Source organism: Hevea brasiliensis, chromosome 7 (genome assembly GCF_030052815.1).
Source record: "Hevea brasiliensis isolate MT/VB/25A 57/8 chromosome 7, ASM3005281v1, whole genome shotgun sequence".
Taxonomy (NCBI): domain Eukaryota; kingdom Viridiplantae; phylum Streptophyta; class Magnoliopsida; order Malpighiales; family Euphorbiaceae; genus Hevea; species Hevea brasiliensis.
Genome location: NC_079499.1, coordinates 96260346 through 96281293, shown reverse-complemented (window position 1 = coordinate 96281293; position 20948 = coordinate 96260346). Strand labels below are relative to the sequence as shown.

Below are 20948 nucleotides of genomic sequence, written 5' to 3'. Positions count from 1 at the left end.
TTTCTATTTTTAAGGCATCAAACATCACAATTTACTTGTTTGGATGTCTATCAGCTATCAGCTGAACAGGTAAACCAAACACTTAGTATACTAAAAAATAGAGCATCGGCTAAATTTATTGTTCATCAGGTTTAATGGAGCACAATGTAGAGATCGTAGTCTTCTAGAACCATCCCCTCCCTAAACTCTTTTTTTGGCCTTGTTTTGTTCTTTTAATTCAAATTAGCATGAAAATTTTAACTATTTTTAGAATAAATTTGATATTTGCATGAAATATTTGAAAATTATATCAACATATTTTATAATAATATTTAAATTTAAAACCACATTTTTTTTAAATCTAATTCACTCAAAATAATTATTAAAAATTTGATATAAAATTATTCTATTAGGTGAGCGTTTATAACATTTATTTGTAAGATATTATAAAAAATAGTGAAAACTTAAGGAAAAAAAATAATTTTAAGGATGTGAATTAAAATTTTAAAAAATTGCCTGGCCCTAATCTGATTAGAGATTGGAATCCACCCAATTATAATTGGTCAATGACTTTTTTTGGGATTAAGTGTAGGCATAATTGGCTACATAATAGAAGCTAATCCTCTCTATTTCCAGGGTGAATAACTTTAGAATGGTAGATAAAGAAATTTAAATTCAAAATCTCTTTATTTTTTTATGCATTTTGAGATATAAAATATTAATTAAATTATCATCTGATTAGCAAACAGTCAATAATTTTTTACGTTGAATAAAATTAAAATCTTAAGATCATCTCGATTTAGAGATATTTTAAACTTTAAACTTCACCTGACCCATTAATTCAATTCAATTTAAAAAAAAAAAAAGTGATGCTTTTAAATGCACAAACAATGACGTACCCAATTTTTTGCCATTGTTCAAACGGTAGTTTTTAACCTTTTGAAATTTTTAAATGCTAAATAAAATTACATTTAAATAACTTTTTTACCCTTTACAACAATAATAAACAAGTATAAATATTTTGAGAAAATTGCTAATGCTACTCGCCCAAGAAGACCACTTAGGCGAGCGACTGGCTCAAGTATGGGTCGGACGCCCGAATGACCCTAGTGGTCATGACATATTTTACTCGCCTGAAAATGGCTCTAAAATACTTGCCTAACAGAATTAGAATTCTAATCCAGGAGGGATTTCTAGTCCAAAGTCTAAGGACTCTAACAATAGACATATGATGGCATGAAATATCCAAAGATCAAGTCATATTCTATCTCATATTTTTAACTTGAGTACGAGCCTAATGAAATACAGACAATCTTATCATTCCCTCATTTATTTTATATTTACATGTAGTTATCATCATTGACGTGCATTAGAGATGTTGCCCAAATCAATTACTCGGTGTTTTTCTTTTGCAGATCCATAACCAATAAAATTCCACAAACAGTACCATTTGCAAAATTATGTTTATTTATAAATACGTTTTTTTTCAAATTTTAAACACTTTGTACTATCCATACTCTCTCAACTCTCTACATTTTGTCAACACTCAAATTATTATTTCTCCTCATTTATTTTTTTATTTGTCCTAAAATAATTCTATTTTCAGAGGATCGAAGAGAAAAGCGAAGTCTCTTTTCCATTTTCAGAGGGAAATTTTTGAAAATTTTTCTGAAAAATGTTTTTTGAAAATGGAAGGAAGAGAGAGGGGGTAAAGCCATTGTTGATTGGGTCTGTGATGGGTTCTAGACTGAAACTGAATCTTAGGCTTGGTGTCCATTCTCCAAAACCCATATAGGCCCATGGGTTGAAACCAAGTTAGTTGATTTGGGCCTGGACATGGATCAGTTATATCAATGGAGTTTCTTCATACAAAACCCATGTATTGTTTTAAGTGATTTTTCAATGGCACCAATTTGAAGATTTTTCTCAGTGATATATACTAGGTCCATATTAAAATTTTTTTCCCATATATATTAAATTCAAGCATCCATCCTATTAAAAATAAAATAAAATATAAAAATATTAAAAATGCTCACCTGGGAATGTATGCATTGCTACAATTGAGTGTGAGAATTATTTGTGGGGATATAATTAGATGGTTGTCACTCAAATATTACATGTGCCAAGATCCATTGGAGAATGGAATACATGTTTTGACCCTCTGTGTAGCTAATAATATCAACAACCTTGATAATATTTTCTTGCTTTTGAAGGGACAATGAGTTTGGGGCATTCATGGGTTTTAAAGGAACATAAAGGCACCAGCAAACCAGAGCAACAAATGTATGAAAAAGCTCTACAAGACCCATAAACAATAAAATAATATTAAAAAAAAAAAATTAAAACCATCAATATGAACTACTTAAAGATAGACTCATTTCTAATGTGAAATGGTCAAAGTTCCCTTCCATGCTTTCAAGGTGGCAATTGTCCTCATGCCATCTCTTCAAACAAGAGAAATGATTGTTTTACCCAACACAATACCACAACTCTACCCAGTAGTACTCACCCTTTGATGTGGATGTTGATGTGGTCCATTCACTGATTTGAGCATCACACAGTTTAAAATGGAATACAATATGAAACCCACATTTTCAGCTTACACATCAATGCTCACCCATCTTGATTCTTGACAAGTTCAAGTCTGAGCTCAATCCAAATTTTTGCAGATTGGACCATATACCCTTCTATCCTAATCAAATTAAGCACTCATGCCTGGATTAATGTTTCTACTTTTCCTTCTTTCATGCAAGCAAGCATGGCCTTTTTCAATTCTTTCAATGATGATCCATCCCAAATTATTGCAGTTCAAGATATGTCTAGTTTTGGTCTTTTCTTGGTGAAGATAATTAACCTCTTTATGTGATTAAAATATAACATATAATTTGTTTTATCATTATATCTAAACAAAGCAAATGCTATCACTAAAGAAAATGCAAAATCCTTAGAACAATAACTTGATTAGTGCCATAATGATCTTAACCCACAATCCCAAATGGGTAAATTAAGACCTTACTGCTGCTTAATTACTTACTAATAATTTTCTTTAAGGAATTCTTGGTAAGAGAACATAGAAACAGAACATGTGGGAAGTATTAACATCATGATTTTGATGGGAAAACTTGGGCTCTAAAGTGGACCAGGGAACAAAGGGACACACACAACTTCTTCAACAGAGCCATACACCCACAAGCAATTTTACTGTCTCCTATAACAAGGCACCAATTGCAAGAAATACTGAAGACTAGAATACATACATTTGTTGTACAAATGCCAGACTGGACATTCTAGGACCCAAATGGAGGCATTTGGTGGGGTGGAGCCTCTGGCACCAATTTTTGCTATGAATCTCATGCCCTCCTATCCCCCCATCCACCCTAAAACAAAGAGGCCTCAGCCTTCATCATGATATTTTGGGTCCTACAACTACCAACAAAAGCAGAAAATATCAGCATTCACATGTATTGGTGAACTGAAAACTATGGCCTTTGGGTGCATTAGGCAGAAACTAGCACCCTGAAAATCTTTAATTCCTGAAAATGTTATGGTTTTTCTTCAGGAGGAACTTGAAATATATGAACTTTTTTATTGGCATCATCTGATCAGAGCAACTTAATATCACTCCCCTAATAAAACTCCTGAAAGAAAGTTGTGGTGGTAGCATGATCCCCAAACACAGTGCTATGTAACAGTGAAAAGGTGACTTCCCACTGAGAAAAGAAGAAACCCCAACATTCCAAACAAATCTAATAACATTCACCTTTATATACTTTTTCAATGGCCCAAATACAACATGATGTATCAAATCAAACAAAAACAATTCTTCATTCCTCATGGCTTTCAGCCTTTTGAAAGACATAAGAAGCATCCCAAGCCCCCGTTTCAAAAGCTAGGGTTGCAATGGATGTATACATAAACACATCTTTCTTTGTCACAGAATTTTGAAAATTAAAAATAAAACAAAAGAAAAAAAAAGGAGAATAAAAAAATACAACATCTTAAAAAAAAAAAAAGAGAGAGTTGGCAAGCAACAGTGGGATATCCATCAAAGCAAACAATACAAAGAATGCTATAGACAAACAGTCTTCAGTGGCCTTCTGGCATTCTTTTGGCCTTTCTTCCACCTTAGTGGCTTTTGGACTTGAGTCAGCTCCTTTACTTCTTACTGTTGGTTAAAGCTATCCCTTTATTATTTATTTACTTTCCCTTTTCTCTATCCTGTTCTTGGGTTGTCACTTGGCTGAAACTTTTTTTTGTTGGGTATTGGAAAATGGAACCCCAATCAACAACTCCAAAAATCATTCCATTAAATGCCATATAACAGCACTCATTAGACCTATAATCCATCCTAAATAGAAATGATTAGTTTTCATAGAGAAGAAACCAAAAAAAAAAAAAAAAATAGTCCTATATTCCAACCAATGAACCCAATTCAATTCCCCTTAAGTAGTATCAAATTCACTGATTATGACGACAGATTTTCTTTACCGGACAATTTTGATCACAGTCGCTGTATGTGAGTCTTCTTTTAGTGCCAGCTCCAGAGGAAGTGAAGCAAGAATTCTCAACAACAGCAATTGAACTAGAATGGATTGATGATGTACTAGGAGAAAGAAATTGCTTTGGTGTCTTAAGTTTTCCCATTTCTATTTCCTGCATTACAATATAACAGGAAAATATATTCTCCTGTTGCAGTGAAATAGGAGATGAAAATTAATTAATAACCAACGTCATTATCTCCTGTTCTTTAATTCAAAAGGATGAGAACTTTTTTTTTTAATTCTATAATCTAAAATAAAATTATATATTTTAAAGTAAAGAATTCTCACACTTTCCAGAGAACCCCATGATGAAATTACTTTCATCTTGAGCTCCAATTCTTGTTTTGTTAATTGATTATCAGATGCAGCTAATACTGCAGCCGCTGCGACAATGGATGGTTGATAATCCAACAAATTAATCTCTGCAAAAATAAAATTAAATTTAGCAAACCCAGAATCATAACTTCACAAATCAAGAATCTAAGTTGGCCTTTGAAATTTATACCTACCTTTTATCAGTGCCAGAATAAGTTCCACAGCTCTAGAGATTGTTTCCTTTGGTCTGGATTCACCACAGATTTTACTGATGAAGTAATGTAGATAAGAAAAAGGAGTGGTTGAACCCATTTTCCACTCCAAGGTATTCAATACCAGCAACTCCATTCTTTGAATCACTTTATTTTCAAAGCAATAATCTTCCACCGGAAACTCTGATAAGGGAGGAACTCTGCACTCCTCCATCTTTGCTGCCAATGACAAACAAGCCAGAGACAGTAATCGAATAGCCCACAATTTCCCATCCTTCAAACAACACCAATAACATCCGTTAATCACAAATGGCTAATTAGCCAAAATAAAATCAAGAAAGCGTTGTGACTGCTGCTTACATCAATGGATCTTTTTGAAAGAAACCGGTCAAAGTAAATCACTGAAAGATAAGCTGTGTGAAACCGAAATCCAAAGATTGCTCGTGTCTAAATCAGAATACAAGAAAAGCAGAAAAACACATGAATGAAAAAAACAGAGAAGGGAAAGAACCCAAAAACATGAAAAAGGGAAAACAATTACAGACATTGAAAATCCATTCAACGGCATCCAATCGTGCACATTTTAACCAGTTAAAACTGGTGGTTAAACAATCCCCAGAAGACATTATATAAGTTCTAGATCCTGAACTCCTCTCCCTTTCAACCATTTTCTCAATGTATTCAATCTCTTCACTCTCTAAAACAAAACAAGACTCAAAGTTGGAGTCGTAACAACAAGTATAGTCATCTTCACTTAGATTGAAACAAGAAGCATCATCTTCTTGACACAAAAGAGTAGACAGAGAAGTATCAAAGTCGGCCATGGTTCTACAAAAGCCCAAAGAAGAACATGGGTATTTGTAGGATTTGAAAGAAACTGCTAAAATGATATTGAAAAAATCTAGAGAGTGAGTGAGAGGCTGGAATTGGCGAGTGAGGAGGGAGAAAACGAGGGAAAGAGTGGAGGGTAGCGGTTTTAGTACCGCCAAAATTAGCGGATAAGATATAGAGAGGCGTCAATTAGCGGTTATGTAATGTAAGCTTTCTAAGCCAATATTCGCTTGGAAGTAAAATTTTATATTATTAGTAATTATTTTTAAATAAATTATCAATTTCAATTTAATAATAATAAAATACATTAAAAATATGATAAACACCACAAAAATCCATCCCTCCCCATGATCCTAGTAATTAAGGACATAGATTTTTTTTTCCCCTTTTTCTTACTCTAAATACTTTATTACAAGGGTGGCTACTAAAAGTTGTTTTTAAAAGAGTAAATTTAATAATTTTAAATTAAATATTTATTATGAAATTTTTATAAAATCAATATATTTACTACTATTTTAATTATTTTAATTAATTATTAAACTTATTTTTGTATAAAAAATAGCTTATAATAAAAGTTAATTATCATATATATTGTAAGCAGTAAAAAAATAGTACTTATTTAAATATAAAAAATTAATTATTTTTAATTTTAAAAAGATGAGACATATGTCTCTTTGTATATGCACCTAATAATTTCTATAATAAATATAACATTATTATATATAATTAAATTTTTGGGTATCCCTGGATTTTTGGCCAAGTGTACAATAATGTGTATTGTCACACCCTTAATTTTGGGTATTTATATGGTGGCCTTAATTTTTGGTTTCCTTCTACTTCATTATTTGGTACAATTTTTTCAGAACATTTTTTTTTTAATTTATAGTCAATGGTGCTCAAAATGGATTAATTTATGCATATTTTAATTAAATTTACTACTTTTAAATAATTTAGCAATGGATGGAAATTTTTTTCCTGTAATTATTAATTTTAAAATAAAGTAATTGTTGATGATTACTAATTTTTTGGATTAAGATTTTTTTTTATATTTGGAAAAACATAATCTATCATATTTATATAATCACTATCATAATCTATCTTAGTCATTTTTTTTTAATTTCAAAAAAAAAATTAAATCTTTGTTATTTCTATTTTTTTCTTATATTTCACAGGTATCTCCATTTTTAATGGATTAGGACTAATCAGTTTATGCTGAATCAGCCCATTAAGAAGTAAAATACTCAATAAATCTTAGTTATTTATTTTAAATTTAAGAGTAAATATATAATAAATTATATTTATACAAACATAAAAGAATCTAAATTCTTGTTTCTCAAATAATTAAAGTATTAAAACTTTATTTAATTTTTTTCTCTCCTTTCTTTTAAAGGAAAAAAGAAAATTAGAAAGGTTGTCTTCTCCTATTTTGTGGGGAATTATAACTTTTTTTCCTTAATAAAGTGAGTTTTTTTTTTTTATATTTGCTAGACACTTGTTATATGCATAAAGATTTTTTTTTTTAAATCAAAGAATTTAATAATAATAATAATAATAATAATAATAATAATAATAATAATAATAATAATAATAAGGGAGATAGTGTACCAAAAAGGGTCCATGCCTCCATGGCCCAAAAAGCTAATTGATGGTTAAACTAAGTTTCTTTTACTACCTCATTATATGTTGATGAAGAATAGTAAATGAAAGAGAAGAAAAATAAATTAATTAATAAAAAAGAAGGTTATCATCCTTAATATCTAAACTAATCATTAAATGCATAATTAATAATTAAATTAGAGAAAAATATTGGAAATCTAAATTTTATAATTAATCACACCCTTAAAATGGAATTTAACAAATTCATTGTCCTTTTATTTGTATTTAGGTCAATTAAATACATTGTAAGGGCATAATGAATGATAAACAAACTAGAATGATGGTTGAAACATTGGCCTGTTATAATGTTGGTAGGAATACTTAGAAGCATTCAGGCTCTATGGGGGCACCTAGGATTTTGTGAATGAATGCTTCTTTATGACCCATTGAGACTCCACTTTCAGGTTTCCTTAACTTATTAGACAATTTTTAACAAGTGAATTTCTTTAAAGAACTGGGGAACTTCTGGCCATTCAATATTAGTTTAAGGGGTTATAGCAGAGAAAGTAATAGCTAATAGGACACAAGATCCAAAATCTGGACTGTGAATGGCATCTTAATGGTCAGATAAGAATATTTCTGATCTGAAAGAAAATAAATAGTGAATTGCTGCTTCAGTTTTTTGGATTATATTATATATACACAGAATATGTTCTTCGTTCTCACTTCTCAGAGTCCTTTCATGTACTTTTCTTTTCCTTTCATTTTCCTGTCCTTTTTATTTTCCTTTTCTGTGTTATCCTCTATCATTATTCCTGTATAGATATTTTATCATTCATGTTGACAGTAAAAAAATATCTTATCTACTAACTCAAACTTGGAGAGTTCTGATCCCATTGCTCAGTACTTGAAGATTTCTCATAAAGGATTTCATATTTGATACAATTCAGCCTAAGATTCGAACTGATGGATCAGAGCTACCAGATTTGGATCCGAACAATATGGATTTAATCATAAGATCATATGATCATTTCCATTTTCCCTTGTTAAGTCAATCTAATAATTAGAGAGCTTCACTACCATTAACAAGGGAAAATGGATATGCATACATAAAACAGTAAATATCCATAGAAGAGAAACAAAGGGTGTGGTCTGTGTGTTAGACACTGAATTGAATATGGGTTATTGATCAGCCATTAAATTACACATAACAAAATCTTAAATCTGATGAACTATAAACGTAGCAGAGAGGAGCAGATGGACCCTGAAATATCATCTATGAAAAACCAAAAGGACCCACACAAAAACAATGTAGGGATTAAAATTAAAGATTAGGGCTAATAGAGGGGCCAAACATTTAGAAGCCAAAGAAAGTAAATTGATGATGGTGGTGATATCACACGTGACTATAATTGCAGGCAGGAGCGTCTTCACGTGTGAAACTCTGGACCACCACTCTTCCTCAGCCAGTCTGTTATATATTTATTTGCTTAATTATTATATAGAGAAGAAAATAAAAAGGGACGCTCCTCCTCTATCCAAAGTCGCATTATAAAATATTATGTGATGTGATTTTTTATCTTATTATTATTATAGAAAAATTTATAATTATATCCTTAAAATCTTTAAATTTTAAAAAATTAATTATTTAATTACTAAATTTTATATTATTTTTTCAAAAATAAATTATTTAATATCTTTAATTTTAATAGATAAATCTTATAATTTTAATATTTATAATAATTTTATCTATTAATAAAATAATTAAATTATTTTATATATTAAAATTATGTGAATTAAAGTGTGATATAATAATAAATTTATAGATATTTAAGAATTAAAGTGAATATAATATAAAAATTAGAAATTAAATAATTAATTTTTTAAAATTTAAAAATTAAAATATAATATAAAATAAAATTCAAGGGTTAAATTGTAAATTTATCTTTACAATATAAAATTGCAAGCCGTGCCTGTTATTGCAATTGCTTAGGTGTTGGTGAAATAGGAGTTTGGAACCTTTGACTCTGAAATCTGCTAAAACCAAGATGGTCAATTGCTTTGACCGTAGCTCTGAGTGTGTACTGTGTTTGATCCTTTATTTTATAATCTTATATTGCGTACAAAAGAGCTTGTAAAGGCAGGATTGGTTGGGCAAAATCATGCTTCCAAATCTATCTAATCTTATTGGCCTTTTATGTTCCAAGAGAAGAGGACATTTTATTTCCCTCTTTCTTGTAAAAATTACTCCTTTTTATGTCTTTTCTAAGTCATGGAATTCCCAACGAATTAATTCCCCAAAAAAAAAAAAAAAGCTTTATATGAAGTTAATTGTGATTTATGGCAACAAAATAATAAAAATAATAAAAATTAGAAAGGGGGGGGGGGGGGGGGGGGGAGAGTTGTTAATTATATTAAATTACCTACTTTAAGTATTAATATTCATATCAATTTGCAGGAAAAAAAAAAAGAAAAAAAGAAAGCAATGATTGAAAATTTCTTGGTGGGCTTGATTGCAATCTTGCATATGAAAGAGTTTTAGAAAATGCTGAAAATCTTGACACCCCTTTGCCATGGCTCAATATATTATAATCCAAGGAATCAAATTTACAATTTATTTATTTTCAAATCACAGACGTAGAATTAAACATCATCCTGCATAAATTAGAATCCTTTTGACTTTTATAATTAATATACTATAATTCTTAGAATCAAATCTCATATTAATTTACAAAATTCCTCCTTAAATTAAAATAAAATAATATTATTCAATTGTTTTTTCGATATGTAATCAGTGTGTAAGCGAGTGAAGTGCTGGGCCACGAAAGCCCATTGTCAAGTTAAGGTTTTGATATAATGGATTCAAACAGGCCCGCTCTATGTTCTGGCCCATAAAATTAGAGAATGCACCATTGTTACGGTGTATATGTATCATCTTTAATGATCATGTGAAATTCATTCTCTATTATAAGGAAGGCTCATTTTTTTTATGAGAGATGAAATATTATTTTTTAATACTCCAGTTATATCTAATAATTAACCTAATTTCTGATCAAATTCATGATGTCAACTTTTGAGTTAGGCTACAACCAAACCAAAGATTTTCTAAATTCTAATTTTTATTTTGATTTGAATTAATTTTAATTAAATTGCATTATTAATTTTTAAAAAGTTATAAAAAAATTTTGATTTGAAATTAAATTGATTAATTTAAACCGATTTAAGTATGATTTCATGCAATTTTAATTTTAAATTAAACTTATTCTGATTCGATTTTGATTTTAATTATTTATATGCTCATTTATTTAGGAAGCTACTCTCAAAATTGACTAATATTTTTATGACCTGATGCAGTACTTTGGGCTCTCTTGAAAGGTATCAAGTTTGCTAGGTCCATGGGAATCCGCTGCCTTCAAGTGGAATGTGATAGCTCTTTGGCGGTCAAGATGGACTCTGAGGATCCCTTGTCTCAAGGAGGATTACGTCCACTGGTGATGTTTGTTAGGCATTTCTTTGCAATGGATTGGGACTGTAAAATCTCTCATGGGTATCGCAGGGCTAATCACTGTGCTGACATACATATGGGATTTCATGTGCTTCAGCAACTCTGTCTGGTCTGATCTCATGGTTGCTGCATAATGTTAGTGGGGTTTCATATCCCAGAGATTGCTTGTAGTTTCTCCAGAGCTTTGCTCCCTCTGTACTAAAAAAAACAATTAATAATATGCAAGATACTAAATTCGCATTACCTTACAAATACAATACAGACATAAACAAACAATTTTTGCCAGACTTTTCCTCAGCTGGATAGCTGGATTCCTGCTTACACTTGCTTACATACACATGCTCTATATGTAAGGCTATATCATTATTATTATTACTATAATGAATAAATAAATAAATAAATCAAAAGAAAGCGCGGGAAAGGAATAGATTAGGACATGAACGACGGTTATGTGTAGATGAGTCAGCTTAAGACGATGCCCATGAGGCCATCAACTAGCGAAGTTCCGATTGGATGACTGACAGGTAAGATGCGTTCCATATTCATAACAATTAGTTTAATTTAGCAGAAATCTGCTCAGGTTTCCTTCCCTATCTGCAGATCCACTCACACACGCGCACAAAAAGAGAGATCTCTGTCACCTCAGCTCAATCCTCACGTAACAATCCTACAATTATTTTAGTTTTTATTTAAAATTTTTTATGTGAGTGTGCGAGGAGAGATCCATTTTGAAAGAACGGACGGAAACAGAATTATCAATTTCTTGTAATTTCCAATGGATAAAGAACCCTCAAGCAAGTGACCTTTCCAGCTCTTCTCTGGTTTCTCTCTGAACACAGGCATGCATCTTGATCTCAAATTTCAATTTCAATTTTCAAACCTAATTGACAACGCAAGTGGTTCAACACACACTAATGACACAATTATGAAATGGAATTGAATATTATCTTCATATTTGTTATTTTGAATCAAAATCATGGTTTTTTCCATTTGGCTTTTGTCTGCAGAGGAGGTGCTTGGAATCTGATGGGAAAAATAGATGAGATATGTGACAAGAAAGGGCCTCCTATGCCACCCCCATTACCTGGTCCAGCGACTACCAGCTACCATCAAATGATGTTAACGTTGGCAATACATTATGAGGACATAGCTGTGTCTCTACCAGAACAAAGGATATGTGGGAACGCTTGTTTGATGAAGGGTATAGAGCAGATGTTATAATTCACACAGACAAGGGTCGCTCCATCTATTCCCATGCCAGAATTCTTGTAAGACACTTGCATCTGATAATTAATTAATAACCTACATGAAATCAAACGAAATTCATTAATTATTCTTCGACTGAACATTTTCTTCCTTCAGGGCATGGCTTCTCCAGTCATGAAAGGCATGTTAAAAGCAAGCAAAAGGCAGCAGTCGACAACGATCAATCTCAATTCAGAGCGTTCCTCACGATGCTATTCGAGTTTTTATTCGATTCTTATACTCCTCCTGGTACTAGTCCTTTTGAAATCTTGAACAAGATTTCCTTGTCAACCAGATTGGCATGCTTCCTTTTCTTATGTATTTATGTTGTCTGTGCAGCAACGAGAAAGAAGAAATGGAGGAATTTGTGTTGCATTTGTTGGTGCTCTCACATGTGTTTGTAGTTCCAGATTTGAAGAAAATCTGCGTGCATAAGTTAGAGCAAGGCTTTCTTACCACCGAAAGCGTAGTTGACATCTTTCAGCTTGCATTATTGTGTGATGCTCCTAGGCTTAGCCTCATTTGTCACCGAATGATCTTGACGAACTTCCAGGAAATTTCCACTACCCAAGGGTGGCAAGCAATGAAGCAGAGCCACCCTGTGCTCGAAAAGGAACTTCTTGAATCCATGGTTGATGTAGACATTATAAGATTTTCTTATTTCTTGGTGCACACCATTTGAATCAACTTATATTTGAACTTGTTAATTAGAACTCCCTGTGATGATGTATTTGCAGCGGCAAAAAGAGAGAATTAGGAAATTAAGGGAGAGGAAAAATCTATTTGCAATTATATGAGGCGATGGAGGCTCTTGTTCATATATGCAGAGATGGTTGCAGGACATTTGGACCACAGGATAAAGATATCAGAGAGACTTATGCGCCTTGTCCTTATTCAGCATGCAAGGTACTAGAATTGCTAATCCGCCATTTTGCAGGCTGCAAGTTGAGAATACCTGGAGGTTGCATTCATTGCAAGAGACTGTGGCAGCTATTAGAGCTACACTCTCTTCTCTGCGCTGATTCTAACGTGTGCAGAGTTCCTCTGTGCAAGTATGCCTATAGTTACTTTCAATAGTTGATCCTGAGTGCTTTGCATTTGAGAATTCCAACTAAAAAGCTTAAGCAAAATTTGTTATTTTCACGAATTTCAAGGACAGGATCAGAAGACAAAGCAAGAAGGATGAGGTTAAGTGGAGAATACTAGAGAAAAAGATACTTAGAACAAAGAGAATTGAGAATCGCCATTCTTTTCATCGGCAATTTCCTCATCTTCTTGATAAAAAAACAATGTAAATTGGTTTTAGAAAGTGTGGACAATGATAACCAGAAAATTGTTGCTTCTTTCTGACTGATGTAAAATGATGAATCAAACAAATCCACTTCCTTGTATTCTGTCTATCCAAACTATGAAATACAAGCGTTGTATATTGCCAGGGAAATCAAAATATAGTGATTTTTTTTATTATTGCATGATTTCCTTGGATAATGATTTTATTTATTTTAAAATGATAGCCTTTATGCAAAACATGACTTGAACCAATAACTAAAAGTATATCACTCGATTTACACATGAGTCCTTACTTTTTCAATTCTCTACTAAAAAATGATAGGCTTCTAAGGAGAGAACTCAGATTCTCTCTTTGGAGAAAGTATTATTGAGAGAAACAATCACGAATCTAAAAAGAAATAGTCTCTTATATATCATAAAATCAACACAAAGAAATACCATGATGTATATAAAAAAAAATGATAGCCTTCTTGAATAGCTCTTAGGTATAAATGGTTTGATCTTGTGATAGATACCCAAACTCCCACATCTGGCCACAAGAGCTACCACTTTTCTGGATATAATCAGAATCTTATATGCAAATTTTAAACCAATTAAGGGCATGTTTGGTTTAACAACTCTTGTAATCAGAACAACTCTTGTAATCAGAACAGCAGAATAGCCAAAGGTTGACAGCTTAAAATTTCACCATTCAATGTTTATGGATATATTTTCGAACCACTAATATAATTTTGCATTCTCAAACATCCATAAATAATTTGTTTTTATTTACTTATTTTTCCTAGTATATTAGAGAGCTTTGCACTGAATCTTTCCACCGACACTCGCTTTTTAAGAGAAGTTATTGGCAGATCCATATGAGCCTGAAGACCACATTTTTAAAGTAGCAAGCCCAGTTAAGGGCAGGCCGTTGCCATGGCAATAGATGATAAGTAAGCGTTAGCCAGTCATCAGAAGGAGGCATTCTGCTGTCAAAGTGAAACACCAACCATTCTAAGCTATTAGCTCTCTTCACATGGGCGATAACAGAAAATTTTAGGTATTACCTCTCTTACCTGACTACCTGATAGTGGCGTACTGACTAGTAGCCCTAGAAAATCAGGGCAAAGCAGTTGCTGATACTGGCATTTTAACAGTCATTTGGTGCACATTGGCATTTGATTGGTTGCATTCTCAAATATTCAAGGACAAAGCTTGAAAATTTCTTATGTCTTTGTGCTCTTTATTGGTTTTCCTAATACGCAATTGACTCAAAACTCCTAGCAAGTGGTAACTGTCTGTAACAACAGAAGAAGATCACTAGCAACAAGAAAAAATGAGTTATTACTAATTAGTAAATAACAAATAAATGCAGACCACATTGCTGTGACATATTTAAAAAGTATTAGAATATGATCTAAATGAAGAAACCTACCACACAAATATTTCATTTTTTTTTTTTCTTTCTGCTCAGAAAAAAATTTCAATTCTCCATTTTTTGGTCAAAAAATAACATTGTCTGGTTTAGGAGAAACACCAATGGACTCTTCCTTGATTGGGAAAGCCCTCCCAACAAATTTTCTTTTGTTATTATCATACAGTAATATTTGGTGTGTGGATGGCTTTTATCTCTAAACAATTTCATAGAAATTATGTTCCTGCTTCCCTTACAAAATAATAATTGCCTCTGTAGACCAGGATTTTCTAGATAATACAGAATCATTTCTGAGTTGCCTTTTCTCCTCCATCATCCTGCTTCTTTTGACATGCTTGCTAATGGAAAAAAGAAAAAACAGATTTTTCATGTTGCTGCTTCAATACAAAATGAATCTTATAACCATTTTAAGTATCAGCTATTTTGGTTATCCTCCTAAAGGTTCTTGTGTTTCATATAAACATGGTTTCAAGGAGAAGAGCTTTCCTCATCTGAACTTCTATCTTGTCTCACATTATATCTGTTGAGAACTGGCAGTGAAGCACTCGCAGATATTCGAAAGGATCTGGCAGAGCCCATCATTGTTTTATCCTGCATCTGTCCCACTTCCTTGCACACTTGATCCAATATGGTTAGGAAATCTCTTACAATCATGAAAATCCTGAAAGGGTGAGCTTCCTCCTTCGCTGCATCCCCATGAAAGTACTCTGTGACCTCCTTCACATGGGATAGAGACTTTCTTTCATCAACCTTGATTCTAATGATTTCCTCTTCAGCCTCTCTTAGAAACAGCTTCATTGAGTTGAAAAATTTACCGTGCATATCTGGCTTCTCATATTGCAAAACCAATCTGACTTTCTCAAGCCCCAGTTCAAGCTTCGAAACATAACTGCTTAGAACATCAGAGTCCATCCCTGCTGCCTTCTTGACATTGCTGAGATCTCTGCTCAGTCCAGACACAACCTGCAATCCTTGCTTCCTGAAATCATCCTCCCTAAACTTAGAGTGTGTACTTTCCTGATGATTCTTATTTGTAGAATCAGTTCCTGCACCTTCAGATCTAATGATTTCCTGGACCACAAAGTGAAGCAATGTTGTCTTCCCATCAGTTCCCTTTATATCTACAAGTTTTAGGAGTGTATCAAGTTTAAATGCTTTAGCATCACCACGGTTGGTGCCAACATTCATCCGGTTCCCTGTTCTGAGAACAGCTTCAAGGAGTTTTAGAAAAAGCCGGCTATTTTTCAGTTCCTCACTTGCTGCCTACAGATACATAGATATGAGCATAAGTTTCAAGGAGATAATAATAACAATAACCTCTAATTCATCAGCAGTAAACTTTTAGCCCACTTACCTCTAGGGTTTGAAAAGATTTCCTCAAATATTTAACTTCTGTGTCAAAATTGGCTCTATATAGCATGGCTTCAACTCTTTTGAAAGCAAATGGAATATCAAGTACTGCCTTGAGAAATCGTTCTGCAGACCCTAATTTGGAGCCGTCACCACTGTATTCTCGAAGTTTTATTTCTTCCTCTTTGGTTGGAGCCATCTTTACCAAAGTTTCCAAAAGCTCAGCACCCAAGCCTTCTGGGTTGCCTGTTGCAACCACATACACACACGGCATGTGATGTTAGAAAACTGGAAATTTAGGAACCAACAGGAAAATTATTTATGTAACATTAGACGTTTGTCATTTATCGTAAATAGCACTGCAGAGATCATGTGCTGGTATCAATGAGCAGTTACAGTTGTTGAATAAGTTTCCCAGGCTCAAGTTATAGGCACAACCTTTTTTGTAGGTTTCTTGTGTCCACAACTACATAGGCAAGAACTAGAAGAAAAGGCTTGATAGAAAAATGCTAAAAGAACTGGCCACTGGCACGATTGGACCATCTATGCTACATGGCTAATTAGTCTTTGGGTTTTTTAGTTCTATTGACAGAAGGTTAGCTAAGATTTTAGTGAAAAAAACAAGATCAGCGTCCTGGATTCAGATATATGTGGCTGAAATGAAACAACAGAGGGAGAGGCGTTCTCAATTTGGTATATCTCCTGTGGTTTGAGTGACCCCCCAGCCCCATGCCCCCATAACACAAAGTACCCTCAAGCCACAACAAATCCAGAAAAAGAGGAAAAATCCAACAGATAATTCTTATCATGTGAAGAGACAACAATTCCCATAAATACAATTAAACTAGAATTATGGATGTAAGAAAGATTATTATTGCATTTGTCTCTTCATAAATTCATTCTTAACCATTTGGCTTGTGTTTAACCACTCAAAAGCACTCCTGCTCAATGTTTTGTTGTCTATTAGTATATGTGGCTGACATATGTTTAATATAAGATCTACTACACATGTATTTATGCTGGAGAGAATTTTACAAGATTAGTGTTAGCAACCGTAGGGAAAGGATTTCTAAAGCAAACTATTATTTTTATATTGCCCACTATCTTTTTTCTCTCAACTTTCTCTATATGAGTAAATTGAGGAAAATAGATGATTGCAACCATCTAAGAAGAAATCATGATCAGGTTTATTATAGGGACAGAAGAATTCTCAATCTAGGAATATGAGAACTACAATGACCTAGAAGATAATTTTGTACTGTCCAACTAAAGCCATGCATCAAAAAAATGTATTATTTAATCCAACTTCTTATTTTGTGAAATTGATGACATATCTTCAACATAAAGAAATGGATTCAAATGGTTGAAAGTTTGAAATAAAGCATTCTGATCTGATCGGAAATCCTTTAAAGACAATAATTGAGAGTCGCCAGGAATTGTAAGTTTGTAATACTAAATACTATATATAGGAAAAATGGCTAGATATTTTCAATCCATTTATCTTAAAACATAAGGAAGTTAACTTGTAAATTCAACACAAGAAAGAGTTTTGGAGAATGGTATTATACTATAATAAATGTTTGTATATTTTTTTTAAGGCTGTATATCCATCTCATTACTTTTTCAATATTTTTTTGAAGACTTGACATATTTCTGGACTCTCATTCAGATTTCTTTTCTAGAACTATCTTAATTCTCATGCGCTCTCTCTCTCTCTTTCTCTTTGGTAGCAATTATCTTCAAGGAAGAGTAACACAATGATGCATGTGGTATAATTCTGCTTAGAACTTTATTCCATTGTCTTCAATTGTTAATGATGATAACTTCCTATTTAAGCCCTTCAACTATAATTCCTGGCTTAAAGTTAAAACCTCATTCTTCCTTTTCACATTCTGGACATTAGAGATAGACACATTTCTTTTAACACAATTTATCACATTATACCACTAGAAATCTGATTGCAGTTCAGAATTTTGACACATATCAATAACAAAACTATGAATATATATTTTGCCTCTAGACACCAATGAGCAGACAAGACAAGCTGCTGAGATGGGTACATACAACAGGATCAAACATAAGATTTAGCCCCAGCTATAGTGACACACCCTATTGCCATGTAAAGAAATATGAACATAAAATTTTGGCTTGAAAAGTTTCATGAATTAGCAAATTAGTTTATTAATCTTCTTACTATGCTATGAAATCTTCAATATTTTGAAATGGAAAAAAGAGTACATCATTTGGAAAGAAAGAAGCATTCTGCAAAGCCTAATTGCTGATATAAGACAGGAAATAAAACATTACTTACCATCTGAAAGAGCTTCAGAGACTTCATCTCGAGTCACATTCAGTGCTCTTAACAGGATAGCTATGTTCTGTGACTTCTTTGGATCCAACACTCTGTTCTCTTGCTCAACAGGAGGGAGAACTGACCTTCTTGTGGGTTCTTTTGGAATCGAATTCTTTGAATTGCAGCCGAAAAGACTCTCCATCATGTCCTCATTTAATCTGCCAAGAAAATGACAAATGATAAATGACAAATTTTATTGAATAAAAGACAATAAATTGATAAATTTCTATAATGGTTTATTCTATATTTAGTAATGTCAGAATGCTAATATTTTCACGTACTGAAACGAGCTGGATTTGAGCTGGTCCCACACTGTGGCTCGGTCTGAGGTTGCCCTCACCTTGTCCCAGTGCAGGGGCTTTAACTTGGGCTTTGCTCCATCCTGCTCTTCTGCATCAGTTTTCTCTGAGGAACTAATCCCTCTATCTACATGCTCAATTATTATCGGCGTTTCAGTCTTGGAACTGGATCTGGGGCTTGGTGTACAGGACGGTTGCTTCGATGACACGGTGGCAGGCGTCGAAGAAACACTTGCTTTAGCTGTTTCCGAGGATCCTATTTTCGTTGGAGTTGACATTGCCAGCGGCTGTGGAGGAGGCGGCGGCGGTGGTGGTGGAGGAGGTGGAGGCGGAGGCGGAAGCGGAGGTGAAATTTTACTTGATTGTTGGTTGTTTATTGATCGTAGGAGGACCAAATTTGGTGGTGGTGGAGGCGCGGAGAATTTTGGCCTTTTCGGAAAATACGAACTCGGTTCAATATTGTCAGCTTTATCTTGCTGTAATAGTGCTGGAGGTGGTGGAGGAGGAGGCGGAGGCACTGGTGATGGTAATGGTTGCTTTATTGAAGGTATGATCACGTGCTTCATTTCCGACGAGGAAACCGAAGAGAATCTCGGCTTGGGAGAGGTCCTTTTAGAATAAGGAACAGAAGTACCATTAGCAGGCTTAGGCCAATTGCTATTACTAACCGGGCGCGAACCTGAAACTGGCACCGGCGTGTGATAGCCGTCATCATTACTGATGGTGGAGCCCTGGGGTGTGTAAAACGCAGTCCCGTGGCTCTCCTCGTCCGACGATGAAACCGAAGGAGATGGAGAATTCTCGTTGTCATTGTCATGTTGAGAAGGAGGCCTCGGCAATGGGGGCAGAGGCTGCAAATCAGGGCTAGGCCTATACCGATCAGATCTCTTGATAGAATTTAGCTTACGATAAGGGGAAACATTGGCCTCGTTTGTTGTTCCATTTACTTCACCCGATGTCCTGCCTGGCTGTACAGTGCCCATGTAAAGAACGCTCGAGTTAGGCACTGCCGATTCGTCTGGGAATCTTTGAGAATTGTCTCCGACGAGTTTCTGAGTGTCGCTTGAGTGCTTAACCCGGTGGCGGTATAAAAAGAATGCAAGACCCGATAGCATTCCCAGAGTGACAATCCCAACTGAGATTGCAATTGCCACTTTCTTAGCCGGTTTCGCAGGTTGTGTTGCCGTTGGGATTGGAATGGTGCCATTGGCTGTTGATGCTGGTGGTGGTTGACTTCGATCCGGGGTCGGCCCAGTTGGGACCTCGGGGAAGAAGGGCTGGTCTGGGGTGGGAAAGACCTGGCTATTAGGCGGTGGGGGTGGTGCTGATGAGTCTGTCAGCGGTGGTGGGGCTGAGCTGACAGGGTATAAAGGCTGGTGGAGGATTCTTCTCTGAGTTTTGGGACCAGCAGTAGAGTGTTGAATTGCAGCTGTAGCTTTGGGCAGAGATGATAATGATGTGTTGAATAATAATAGAATAAAAAAGAAGCTGAAATGATGATGAGTTTGAGCTTTCATGGTGAATAATTTTTCTGAGTTCCTCTTATTTTCCTCTTCTCCTCTTTTTCTTTCCCGAAATTCATCTCTTTCTTTGCTCTTGTTTTTTTGCTGAAAAAATTTTCTTTCGCTCAGATGTGAGAGAGAGAGAGAGAGAGAGAGAGAATGTGAGTGCGTGTAGGAAGGGAAGCTTCTTTTGGCTGCAAGATCTAGATGCTCCAAATGATGACGTCATCAATCGCCGCATTTTCCCTTTTTCTTTTTTTCACTTTATTTTTTTTAATTAATTAAGTAACCTATTTTTACAGTGATGATGAATGCCACGTGGCAGTCAGAATCCACTTTGGTCAAAGTGAAAAGACGATGATGGATATCTTAAGGGCCACGTTTACGGGGTTTTTTCGTCCTTTTGGTGTTTTCTTTTTTGGGATCGAAGACGAGGAGTAAGGCACATTCCATTAATTCTCCTTTTCCCTCATTGGAGCCGTTAAGTCCTGCCTCCACCGCCTGCTTTGCTCCCTC

At 34.1% G+C, this 20948-nt stretch overlaps 2 protein-coding genes and 1 pseudogene across 2 annotated transcripts; 1 reads left to right on the top strand and 2 right to left on the bottom strand.

The window, feature by feature from the left end:
• Positions 1 to 3713: 3713 nt before the first annotated feature.
• On the bottom strand, positions 3714 to 6053 carry LOC110662784 (cyclin-D5-1). The gene is made up of 5 exons (XM_021821884.2): positions 5593 to 6053; positions 5408 to 5494; positions 5030 to 5321; positions 4809 to 4942; positions 3714 to 4665 (listed from the first exon to the last, which is right to left on the bottom strand). The coding sequence occupies exons 1-5, from the start codon at positions 5869 to 5871 to the stop codon at positions 4438 to 4440; spliced, it is 1020 nt and encodes a 339-aa protein (XP_021677576.2). The 5' UTR covers positions 5872 to 6053; the 3' UTR covers positions 3714 to 4437.
• Positions 6054 to 11374: 5321 nt separating this feature from the next.
• LOC110662775 (BTB/POZ and TAZ domain-containing protein 4-like) lies at positions 11375 to 13654 on the top strand (annotated as a pseudogene).
• A 1390-nt stretch (positions 13655 to 15044) lies between these two features.
• Positions 15045 to 20610, bottom strand: LOC110662783 (formin-like protein 6). The gene is made up of 4 exons (XM_021821883.2): positions 18913 to 20610; positions 18590 to 18789; positions 16283 to 16524; positions 15045 to 16191 (listed from the first exon to the last, which is right to left on the bottom strand). Exons 1-4 carry the CDS (start codon positions 20445 to 20447, stop codon positions 15397 to 15399), a joined length of 2772 nt encoding a protein of 923 aa, XP_021677575.2. The 5' UTR covers positions 20448 to 20610; the 3' UTR covers positions 15045 to 15396.
• Positions 20611 to 20948: the final 338 nt, after the last annotated feature.

Excerpts from the sequence above, each read along its gene's own strand:
- LOC110662784 (XM_021821884.2), bottom strand. The coding sequence starts at position 5,871 with ATGGCCGACTTTGATACTTCTCTGTCTACTCTTTTGTGTCAAGAAGAT. Across the intron at positions 4,943-5,029 it reads TATTCTGGCACTGATAAAAG|AGATTAATTTGTTGGATTAT; the intron begins GTAGGTATAAAT and ends TTATTTTTGCAG. Across the intron at positions 4,666-4,808 it reads CATGGGGTTCTCTGGAAAGT|GAGAATATATTTTCCTGTTA; the intron begins GTGAGAATTCTT and ends TCACTGCAACAG.
- LOC110662783 (XM_021821883.2), bottom strand. The coding sequence starts at position 20,447 with ATGAAAGCTCAAACTCATCATCATTTCAGCTTCTTTTTTATTCTATTA. Across the intron at positions 16,525-18,589 it reads CTCTGAAGCTCTTTCAGATG|GCAACCCAGAAGGCTTGGGT; the intron begins GTAAGTAATGTT and ends TGGTTGCAACAG. Across the intron at positions 16,192-16,282 it reads AATCTTTTCAAACCCTAGAG|GCAGCAAGTGAGGAACTGAA; the intron begins GTAAGTGGGCTA and ends ATGTATCTGTAG.